Source organism: Chinchilla lanigera, unplaced genomic scaffold (genome assembly GCF_000276665.1).
Source record: "Chinchilla lanigera isolate Chin_1 unplaced genomic scaffold, ChiLan1.0 scaffold00055, whole genome shotgun sequence".
Lineage (NCBI taxonomy): Eukaryota > Metazoa > Chordata > Mammalia > Rodentia > Chinchillidae > Chinchilla > Chinchilla lanigera.
Window position 1 is genome coordinate 16053028 of NW_004955456.1, and position 10928 is coordinate 16063955.

General features: G+C 52.5%; 2 protein-coding genes and 2 long non-coding RNA genes across 5 annotated transcripts in view; 2 read left to right on the plus strand and 2 right to left on the minus strand.

Annotated features, from left to right (window-relative positions):
• The window catches only part of LOC102022884, a 20479-nt gene extending 16396 nt beyond the window's left edge, over positions 1 to 4083 (minus strand). Inside the window, exon 1 of the long non-coding RNA XR_001236358.1 lies at positions 3900 to 4083. This is a non-coding gene — a long non-coding RNA (uncharacterized LOC102022884). The remainder of the gene's footprint in view (positions 1 to 3899) is intronic.
• Positions 4084 to 4130: 47 nt separating this feature from the next.
• Fis1 (fission, mitochondrial 1) lies at positions 4131 to 7596 on the plus strand. Its single transcript, XM_005396858.2, has 5 exons — positions 4131 to 4283; positions 5125 to 5257; positions 6454 to 6530; positions 6932 to 7037; positions 7303 to 7596. The coding sequence occupies exons 1-5, from the start codon at positions 4239 to 4241 to the stop codon at positions 7398 to 7400; spliced, it is 459 nt and encodes a 152-aa protein (XP_005396915.1). The 5' UTR covers positions 4131 to 4238; the 3' UTR covers positions 7401 to 7596.
• On the minus strand, positions 5712 to 9083 carry LOC102022361. Its single transcript, XR_262914.1, has 2 exons — positions 8996 to 9083; positions 5712 to 6391 (listed from the first exon to the last, which is right to left on the minus strand). It is a non-coding gene; the product is annotated as an uncharacterized LOC102022361 (long non-coding RNA).
• Positions 9017 to 10928, plus strand: part of Cldn15 (claudin 15) — a 5569-nt gene continuing 3657 nt past the window's right edge. The window contains exons 1-2 of one of the 2 annotated variants that reach the window (XM_005396857.2): positions 9017 to 9099; positions 9202 to 9673. In XM_005396857.2, coding sequence (XP_005396914.1) covers positions 9457 to 9673 — 217 coding nt within the window. In that variant the 5' untranslated portion in view covers positions 9017 to 9099; positions 9202 to 9456. The remainder of the gene's footprint in view (positions 9100 to 9201; positions 9674 to 10928) is intronic. The other variant, XM_005396856.2, reaches the window with a different exon arrangement.

Consider the following 10928-nt stretch of genomic DNA (forward strand, 5'->3'; position numbering starts at 1 on the left):
AATGGGCTGTCACTCCTGTGCTTACACTACATAAGACTCCATCCATCGGACAGGAGAGAGAGGTACTCTCACCAACCTTTAAGAAGCTCACAGCCATGCTGAGAACCACGTATGGAGGGCCCATGTGGTGGCAGCTGCTTCCTTTTCCTCAAACCCTTTACCTGCTTTCTTTTCATAGCGCTTCAATTCTTGGCAGCACTGGGTCTACATAAAAAAAGGTTTTTTTCTGGTTTTGAAACACTTCTGACACCAAATGTTTGGAGTTTTCTGATACCAAACAGTTCCCCAGTTTTCTGCAGACACCATCTGGGTATGCTACGATTCAGTCCTTACATCCTTGTCTTAGTTACTTTTCTCACTGCTCAAACAAAATGCCTGATACTCACAAGTTAAAGGAGGAAAGGTTTATTTCAGCTCACTGTTTGTAGAGGTTTCAGTCTATATAGTCAGCTCGCTCCAAGATAGGGTGGCATGGCAGAGGGGCATTGAAGGGAACATCCAGTCCATGGCAGAGCAGACAGGAAGCAGCAAGCAGCAGCAAACCTTCTTTTTGCCCCTCTTCTCCCATCCAGGCTACAAGCCTTTGGGATGGTACCACCCACACCCAGGGTGAGCCTTCCCATTACCCAACACAGAACTGTGTTGAATCAATTAGTCCAGTACCATGCACCTGTAATCCCAGTATCACATACCTATGATCCAGCCATCTCCGGAAAGCCCCACCTATGAGCACATGAGACATCTAAATATAAGCCATGACATTCATCTACCTAGCGTTATCATCTGATCCCCATTTCAGCCCCACAAGTCAGCCCCCTCTTCAGAAACCAGCTGCAAATCCCAGGCTCCCGCCTTTACTTTGCACTGACTAGTTTTAAGTTGAGGGTTCCCATGACGCCTCTCCTCAGGGTTGATAATTTGCTGTAACAGCTCACCAAAGTCAGGGAGTGTCTTACATTTCTGGTTCCTGAGACAAAATATCTAACACCCAGAGTTAAAGAAGGAAAGGTTTATTTTGGCTCACAGTTTGTGGAGGTTTCAGTACATAATTGGCTGGCTCTACGACAGGGTGGCATGGAAGAGGGGCATCGCAGAAGACAACCAGCAGCAGCAATAATAACAATTGACAAGCGACAAGAGCAGCCCTCATTCTGTCTCTTATAGTATGTCCAGGCTGCATGCCCTTAGGGTGGGTGACACTCACATCCAGTAAGGGCTTTTTCATTATCCACACTCAGAACTATGCCAAACCAATCATTGGCTAATTTAGTAATCACACACCCTTAATCCCAACATCACACACTATAGATCCAGCCACCTCTGAAAAAGCCCCACCTATGACTGTATGAGGCTTTGTGGGGGACATTTAGCCGCAAGGCCTAACAGGGAAGTACTTTATTATTTATGATCTGTTATGCAGGACACAACTCAGGGGCAGGCAAATGGGAGAGATGTAAGAGCAAGGTATAGGGGTACAGGGTGATGCTTGAAATGTCTGTACCCCTCGGGCACACCATTCTCCCAGCCTCTCTGTGTGATCACCAGCTCAGAAACTTTCTGAACCCCAGAGGGATTTTATGGAGGTTTCGTCATGTAGGCACGTTTAACTATGAATTTAATCTCCAGCCCCCTTCCTTCCTAGAGGATAGAGGTGAATGGGGCTGAAGGTCCCAACCTTTTGATCATGACTTGGTCTTTTTGTGCCCAGCCCCCATCCTGAAGCTTCCCAGAAACCCATCAAGAATCTCCTCATTAGAACAAAAACTGCTCGTCACTCAGGAAGTCTCCGAGGATTTAGGAGCTCTGTAAAAGATGATCCTATTGGCCCCATTACTCAGGAAAATGCAAGGATTTGGGGAGCTCTGGGCCAGGAGCAAATATGTATTTCTCACTTGTTACAGTGTTTTTATTTGCTGTTTAATCACTTTTTTGTCCACAAAAATGTAAATTGCATGACACCAGGAATTATATTTTATCAGTGCTGATCTCTAGCATTTAAACAATGCCTGGGGCATAGTAGATGCTCAGTATTTGTTGAGTGAATTGCATCATGAATGAGCAAAGGAGTAGAGGATATATGTTGCAGATAATAGAGACTGCACATGCCAAGGGCCTGGGGCCATGAGAGCTTCTAAAATTGAAGGGCCTGTGGGGCTGGGGTACAGAGAGATAGAGGCAGAGAATTATGGACCATATCATAGATGACCCTGCAGCTTGGATTACAAGATTTTTGCCTTCTTCTAAGGGCAATAAGAAACCATTAAAGGGTTTCAGGCAAATTGAGAATTGTGTTTTTATAAGATCCCTCTGATGGCTGAGCGTGGTGGCGCATGCCTGTTAATCCCAGCACTCAGGAGGCTGAGGCAGGAGGATCATTGCGAGTTCAAGACCAGCCTGGGCTACAAAGTGATCTCAAGGCCAGCCTGAACTGCATAGCAAGACCCTGTCTCAAAAAGACCAAAAAAAAAAAAAAAGATCCCTCTGACTAGTGGTGAATTGATCATAAGGAGGCAAACAGCAAGGGCCCAGCAAGGCAGCTGTTCAAGTCATCCAGCAGAGATGACAAAGATACAGAGACAGAATTTGGAGGGAAAATTAGCTGAGACCACTTGCAGTTCCCTATAAAAGATAGCTGGGTATGCTAAGTAGATAAAAGAGACACAAGCTCAGATCTCTTCATTGGCACAAAACTGAGCCAGCCAAGTATGGCCTCCTTTCTCCTCCTCTGTATATAGCCAACAAATCCTGGTGGAGCTTTTGCCACTCATCAGATCTGCAGCAGACACAAAGCTGCATAAGGTACCAATGACCCACAGAAAGAGCTTTCTAATGGCAGTGGTGTCCCTTTGGCCTTCCTGTGCCCTGTGACTTGTGATGGTTGCTCCCTGTCTGGTCTTGTTTTCCCTGGTCGGCTTCCTGTTGTGTATATCTTGTTATCTTCTCTGCTTACCCCAAGGTCCACTCAAAATTAGGTGCTCTATACATCTTTGAATGAGTATTTCTGCTTGAGTATTATACTTGGAGTCGTCAGGGAGCTGATTCCCCAACCCAAGGTTTCTGCCAAAGTTACTGAGCTCATATCAAACTTATTTCAACTGTCCTAGTCAGTTAGGGAAAAATATTCCCTGATATGTGATATATTTGGCTTTGCAAGCATGAAAGGTGTTTTGAGCATTATTCTGAGCATTTGCGCTGTCCTCATAGTTAACTATTTGCTTTATTTCATGTTTTTTCAACAAATATTTATTCAAGTGTTCACCGTGGGCCGGTTTTAGGTGCTGGATAGACAAGATAGTCTTACCCTCATGGAACAAACATGCCACTGTGTATGGAGGCTTAGGTCAGGGTGACAAGAAAGTGAAATTTACTACCCATCACTGCATCCAACACTGAAGCCCTCCCTCATCCTCACTGCTTGTGACCCCATATGGCAGGCTTTCTCCCTCAGGTACACCCAGAAGATGGTTTAGAAAAAATAATACTTCAGACCATGCATGGTGAGGCATGCCTGTAATCCTAGCACTCCGGAGGCTGAGCCAGGAGGACCGCCATTGGTTCGAGGCCAGCCTGGGCCTACATAGTGAGTTCAAGGCCAACTTGTTTCAAAAAACCAAAACAGACCAACACAGACCAAAACAGACCAACCAAAACAGACTAACACAACAGGGCCCCCTACAAGCCATGGGACAGATTTTCTTTAAATTCCGTTAATGACATCGCCGTGACTATGTATCCATCTCTGGATGTAGGGTCAACAGATCCTCTTGAATTATAAGAGTCCGCAGAGGCCCTAGAACTCTGATAGGAGTTAGGATTTTGTTGTAGAATGAAGTCACTTGGCTTCTTGAGTCCTAGATTTGAGGAGGAAGGGTGTTACACTGGACCGTAAAACTACCCACCTTTTTCTGGTTTTCCGGCCGGGGGTTAGCCACTAATACAGCCTGGAACATTCGTGGGGCAGCCTCGATGGAGGAAGGCACACAAGTTAGGGCACCGAGGCTGTCCAACTCGGAGAAAGTGTCTGTTCAATCCTGTGCAACCTATGGGCTGGCAGACGGTCTGAGCATGCGCACTAGCGCCTCCTGAGGCTTACCGTATTGTCGAGAAAGGGGCGGGGCCTCCCTAGTTTGGGGGCCGCATCCGCCTGACGCCGGAAGTGTCTTTTCGCCCCTGCCGCCGGACCATGGAGACGGTGGCACAGTAGAGCCTGTGGTGTAAGGATTGTGGGGGCGGTGGCCATGGAGGCCGTGCTGAACGACCTGGTGTCTGTGGATGATCTGATGGTGAGGCCTGGCCCCGCGGGAGGCAAAGAGAAGAGTCAGAGGGCGGGTCCTGAGGAGAGCTGGGCACGGCCAAACCCTCTTCAGTTTCGACTTTGCTGAAGGGAGCCTAACTACGGCTCCCGGCAGTCTTTGCGGCGCCCGGCTCTTGTCCGAAGCGTGTGCCTTGTCCTGGGGCTAATGGGAGTTGTAGTTCCTTGAGACTCCGCACCTCAGACCTAAGGCCTGCTGGAGTTCAAAGGTTTCCGAAAGGCTGACAGGTTCTGGGAGTTGAGAGCTCGGGAAGCTTCTTCAGTGGTGGGGGATCGAGCGACCATCATAAAATTTCACATACTATGGAGGCTCGCTTGGTGCTTCCTTCATTGTATGGTGGATCTCAATCTTTGTAACTCTGGAAGGTGGGCATTATTTTTATTCCCATTTTGCAGATAAAATAAAGTCCAGACCCGGTAGGGCGGGGTGGGGTGGAACCAGCAGCCCCAGAGGAGGACAGCGTGGGCTTGTTGGGCAGATCGGACAGTGTGTTTACTGTTCAGCCTCTCGGGTCAGCTGCTCTGGGAGTGGCGCCTGGAGCTACCACCAGGTGGCATCTCCGCTCGGTGTGGGGGCGGGGGAGGGGGGGCGCGGGCGCTGCCCCCAAACTGGCCCGCCAGCCGGGAAAGCAGAATGCCTGGGTCCTAGGGACGGATATAGCACGTTCCGGGATGCCGTGTACCAAGACCCAGGAGGGAAGCAGGGCAGAGCCAGGAAGATCTGGAGTGTAATGGGACATGGACACCTGGTCTAGATAGAGACTGGTTGACACCCTTTCTTTCTAAGTGGTTCCTCTCCTCTCGTATGGCAGAAGTTTGAGAAGAAATTCCAGTCTGAGCAGGCAGCAGGCTCAGTGTCCAAGAGCACGCAGTTTGAGTACGCCTGGTGCCTGGTGCGGAGCAAGTACAATGATGACATCCATAAGGGCATCGCGCTGCTCGAAGGTGAGGCTCCGGGCCACCCCACTTCCCTTTCTGTCCTTCTCTACTACCATTGGCCGCATTCGTCCCCTCCAGCTCAAGTGCTCAGGTTGTTTTCTAAATGGGACCCTCCCCTCACAGTACGATCCCCTACCAGTAAATTCACTGCAGCAAAGGGCTGCACAGGCAGCCCTTTGTGCAGCCCTTTGTATCTGCAGGTTCTACATCTGTGAGTTCATTCAGATCTGAACTATTTGGAGGAAACAAAAAACATTTCCCCGCTGAACATGTACACTTTATCTTCTCGTTGTTATCCCCTAAACAGTACAACTCTTAGCATTAACGTTGTATTCGGTATCATAAATAATCTAGGGATGGGGCTGGGGATTTAGCTCAGCGGCAAAGCGCCTGCCTGGCAAGCGCAACGTCGTGAGTTCGGTTCCCGGTACCGGAGAAAAACTAAAAAAAAAAAAAAAAAAAATCTAGGGATGATTTAAATAATCTAGGGGAACATGCATAGGTTACATGCAAGTGTTACATTACAATATTTTATACAAGGGACTGGAGTAGCCATGGATTTTGGAATCCAAGGAGGGGTGCTGCAACCAATCCCCCAAGGATACAAAGACAGTCAGACATAAAAATACTGTGACCATGCATTTATCTGTTCTGCCAGTTCAGATTTTTCAGGTCTGCTCTACAGCAGGGCACAATAATAGAAGTGGCTTCAGCATTACCATGCAGTTAGGGAGGCAGAACAGGTACTGGGGAAGGTTTTGGCAGCTACAAACTACTGAGCAACAAACGCTGAGGCACTGAGGACACTCAAGCACCTAAGCCTCTGGGAAGGCACTGAATTAAGGAGTCAGGTAGGGTCAGTCAGGGACAACGAGGTAAAGAGGAGGGAGTACAGTCTTATAGTTAACAATAAGTGGTTCTGCCTTTGGTCTTCTCCAATGCCTTGATTTCACATTTGCATGGATGTACCAGAAGTGAATGTAGTATTGATTCTGCAATGTCTGTCCCTGGAGGTGGCAGCCTCTGCTCCTGCTGCCCTGGAGTTCTGAATGGGAAGTTGAGAAGGCCTGGAACTGATGTGAAGGTGATGAGGCTGATTCTTCCTGGGGCTGTGGAGGGATTCTGAGTGTGGCAGAGTCTCTGGAATATAGTATTAGAAAAAGAGAGAAGCAGTGTTCACCCACTTCCTTCCCTCTCCCCAGAGCTGCTGCCCAAAGGGAGCAAAGAGGAGCAGCGCGATTATGTCTTCTACCTGGCCGTGGGCAACTACCGGCTCAAGGTAAGACCAAAAGGCTCCCTTCTTCCCACTCTGCCCTACTTGGGTGGACTGCCACCTCCTCCCCAGGGCAGACGGGCAGGCAGGAGTGGTAGCGGGTGCAACGGGTGCAAGGTAGTTTCAGGACAGGACTCTGAAAGAAGGCAAGAAAGAGGATCAGGGTGCTGAGGGTGTGGGGACCAAGTTGACGTCAAGATGGGAGTGCACCCCCAAGCCTTGGGCTGTTATCTCCCCTAGCTTATCATCCCATACAGTTGGGGTTGTTTGTGGACTCTACTCCATTGGGCGGGGCTAGAGGAGGGGAGGGAGGAGGCTGGGCTGGAGAAGGGAAGGTGCCCCAGTTGGGCAGGGGGGGTGCTACAGTCCCATGGTGCTTATGTGGGGGCTGTTTCCCTTGAGTGTAGGAATATGAAAAGGCCCTAAAGTACGTGCGCGGGCTGCTGCAGACGGAGCCCCAGAACAACCAGGCCAAGGAGCTGGAACGGCTCATTGACAAGGCTATGAAGAAAGGTGAAATCCTCGTCCCTTATTAAGTCTTCTTTCTTCCCTCATGCCTGGGCCCTTGGAGTGTCTTTAAAGGAACTCCCCACCCCCAAGAAGTCACTTCAAACCCACCTTCCTGAAGCTATCTGTCCCCAACCTTTGCAGTCTCAACCTGGAGACTCGAGGTAGAGGTGCACCTCTCCTGTGGAGCTGCGGGGCCAGGGAGGCCATGGTCAGGGTCCAGGTGGGGGCTGGGCTGAGTACCTGACACCCTCCCTTTTCCTTTCCCCAGATGGCCTGGTGGGCATGGCCATCGTTGGTGGCATGGCCCTGGGCGTGGCGGGGCTGGCTGGACTCATCGGACTTGCTGTGTCCAAGTCCAAATCCTGAAGGAGACTGCACCTGCTGTTCCACCCAGTGCCCTGCATGGGCACTTTTCAAAGAGGAGCCATCTATCCTTGTGGGCCTTTTCCTGTTCTCCCCTGCACCCTTGTCATTGTCCTCGGCTTCCCTGAGACCTATTTGTTTAGCCCCCAAGTCATGTGGTTTGGGATGAGTGTAAATAAAATTGAGCCAAACTTGGGAACTGTGTGTCTGAGTTGGGGGGGGGGGTTGCTGTTCACTCCGGGGGTCACCTGTGGTCCTTCCTGCCCTGTGCCCCTTTGTTCCTGCCCTTCAGTGGTGTGGGGCCAGCCCACACCCTTCCTTCCTTCCCTTTCCCAAAGCCACATCCTTGAGCAGGGGTGGACAGCACAGAGATGTGGCCTTTTGGTGGTCCCAAAGTCCTGGGAGAGAGCAGTGACCAGAGGAGGGGAGGCAGCCAGGCTGAGCGGCCACCTGGGATTTACGGCTCCAATCTCCTCTGACCCACTCAGCTGCCTCTCAGCCCATGGAGTTTTCCATGGCAGAGCCTGCACTGGGCTTCCTCCAGGCCCCCACCCTTCCCTCCCTTTGTCTTCCTGTGCCCTCCCCTTCCTCCTGCCCCATCCTGTAGGGGACTAGGGAACCAGAGGTGGTGGGAAAGGAGCAGGCTTGGCATGGAGCAGGCAGGGGTCTTGGGTAGGTCGGGGGTGAGGGTGCCCCAGTTGTAGCCCATGGACAGAGAAACCAGGCTCCACCCAGCCAGGCTCGCCCCACGCCCCCTGGTGCCAGGCTGCGCGTGGGTCCACATGCATCACTGCACTGCATACCGCTCATTCCACAGCCCTGCCAGGCCATGGTGGGGAGGAGGCACAGAGTGCCCTGGTGCCTGATGCGGGAAAGGAGGGGTGGGCAGTTACTGTCGAGTGCAGTGATGTCCCCTCGTGGGGACTGAGCCCCGGTGCCCCTTGCCCAGAGAGAAGCAGAACTGGCCCAGCTCGCCTTCGCAGGAAATGGGAGCAGTTGCTACAGGACAGGTGCTCAGTCTGGCTTGGGGTGGGGCCCAGAGGCCTCTAATCATCATCATAATTAAGGAGTTGGTAACAGTCCCTGGCACTGAGCTGGTGAGATTACCACAGGATCACGTCCCAGGCCAGTGATCCACCCCCCACCGCACCAGCCCTTTGGCAGCAAATTCAGGCTCGATGCCGAGTCAAAGGTCAGCTCGAGGAGGGGGAAATTCAACTTCAGCAAATGTGGAGGAATGCAATTCAGGTGGCCTCCCCTCTGCAGTACTCAGATCCAGGACAGTCCCCAGAGTGTACAGGGACTGGTGGTCCTAATTCTGCTATAGTCCCTAGTTGGCAGAAGCAGAAATGAGCAGCGCAGGTCTCTGGGGAGTGATGGAGTCTAGTTGGAGTCCAGGTCAGCTAAACTTGATAGTTGGCGGTCTCTCCCAGCTGCCCCCTCAGTTAACCATTTTTCAGGAGATCCAAGTGTCCAAATCATAGGGCCCTGAGTGTCTTGGGTAGTAGTAGCCCTGTTCCCGCCACCCTTCACAGAAAGGCTGCAGTGAGCCTGTTGGAGTTTATCTCTGTCTCCTATCCCCCTCGTGTCTTGCTCACCTTTTCCTTCCTTGTCTTACTCCATTCTCCGGCCCCCATGAAAGCTGAGTCAGAGACAGCCGCTTCCCCTTGGAGCACAGTGCCTCCCATGGGGGCCCTCCTGGGTAAGTCTGCTCCCCCACCCTCATGGGGCGGGGAGCCCAGAGCCAGAGGCTGGGGGAGGGGGTGGACTTTTGGCCCGTTTATTCTCCATCTCCTGTCAACAGCTGCCAAATGCCTCTGACCTGCTGGGAAGCACAGTGACCCAGGAAGGAGGGAGACTGAAACCTGGAGCCGGACTTGAGCAGGACTGGAGCCGGAGGAGGAGGCAGACAGAGGCGGATGGACTTGAGCCCTTCCCTTCTTCCCTCCCCGCCTCAGCACTCGTCCCTGGCCAGAGGCACTTCAGGTTCCCCAGGGGATCCCTCAGCTCTACCCTGCCCCTGTCTGGGGCCTCAGGCCCTTGAGGCTTGCATCTCAGGATGTCGATAGCTGTGGAGACCTTTGGCTTCTTTGTGGCAGCCCTGGGGCTACTGATGCTGGGGGTGACCCTGCCGAACAGCTACTGGAGAGTGTCCACCATTCACGGGAATGTCATCACCACCAACACCGTCTACGAGAACCTCTGGTATAGCTGTGCCACCGACTCCCTGGGTGTCTCCAACTGCTGGGAGTTTCCGTCCATGCTGGCCCTCTCTGGTACAGGCTGGGGACATCCCTGGGAGTAGAGGGAGGGTAGGGGGTGGGAAGACCCCAGGAGTGGGTCGCAGCTGCCTTTGGCCTGGGCTTGGGTGCCCTAGGGATACAGGGAGGCTGGGGTCAAGCTTTGGGTGCTGCGCTGATGCAGCCAGGAGTTCTGGGGACAAACTGCTGTGGAAATGAGAGCTTGTGACACACAGCCCTCTGTCTGGGGTTACAGGAGCAGGCACCACAGGCAAGCTGCCAGGCACAACTCCTGCCTTGCTAACTGCTAGCTCTGTGCCTTGGGCAAGCCATGCATGAGGTTCATCAGGCCATCAGCAAGCTTAGGGTAACAACAGCACTAGTCCGCAAGTAGGTGGTTGGGAGGACTGCATGCGACAAAGCCTGTAGCTTTTAACTCGCAGTTCACCTGTGTGCACAGGATCGATTCTAGTATTTTATTTCGGGGTAGGACTGCTGGGCTTGGTAGGGGCTCTGTCTTGGACTGTTGGCGGTGATATTCTGAGGTCTCGGTGTCCCCAGGTGTCCATGGGCCTCACCTCCCTGCCAGGCTGAGGGCTGGAGCGCCCGAGTCGAGGCCTGGTGGTGGTGGGAGCTTCCTTGTAGGAGGGGAGTCTGCTGTAAACAGGTGCTGTATGGACTTGCTGATCTGTCTGGGCTTCTCAGCACTGTGTTCTCCAGTCCAGAGTGCTGCAGCTGACAGCTCTGGTTTAGCCTGAGACAGTTCTCTGTGATGGCTGCAGTTCCTCTTGCCTCCTGCCTCCTGCTGACCCTTAGGACGAGGCCCTGTCATTGTCCCCTGGAGCCTCCCTCAATCTGCCCATGCTGGAGACCAAGAGTTTATGATCATGAACCCTTGGTGCACCCCTGTCCCCCATGGGTCCTTGGGAGCCATCTCCTTCCAGGCACTGATGCCATGCGGTAGACAGGTGGGAAGGAGCAGAAGCCAGCACTGGGTGGGAAGCGGGGCTGACGAAACAGCCCCATGTATGGAGAGGGTGCTCTGAGCAGTTGCGCGGCCTGTCCTCTCTCTGACTCTCCTGAGGCATGCTTTCATCAGTCTCCAGTGCTTACTGTGTACAGGACAAGTGGCCCCAAAACACAATAAAGTTTGATCCAGCTGGATGTGGTGGCACACACCATAATCCCAGCACTCAGGAGGCTGAGGCAGGAGGATTGCTGTGAGTTAGAGGCCAGCCTGGGCTACATAGTGAGTTCAAGACCAGCCTGAACTATAGAGACCCCTGTCTCA

Coding starts and splice junctions, on each gene's coding strand:
- Fis1 (XM_005396858.2), top strand. CDS start 4,239: ATGGAGGCCGTGCTGAACGACCTGGTGTCTGTGGATGATCTGATG. Junction 4,284..5,124: donor TGTCTGTGGATGATCTGATG/GTGAGGCCTGGC, acceptor CTCGTATGGCAG/AAGTTTGAGAAGAAATTCCA. Junction 6,531..6,931: donor TGGGCAACTACCGGCTCAAG/GTAAGACCAAAA, acceptor CCTTGAGTGTAG/GAATATGAAAAGGCCCTAAA.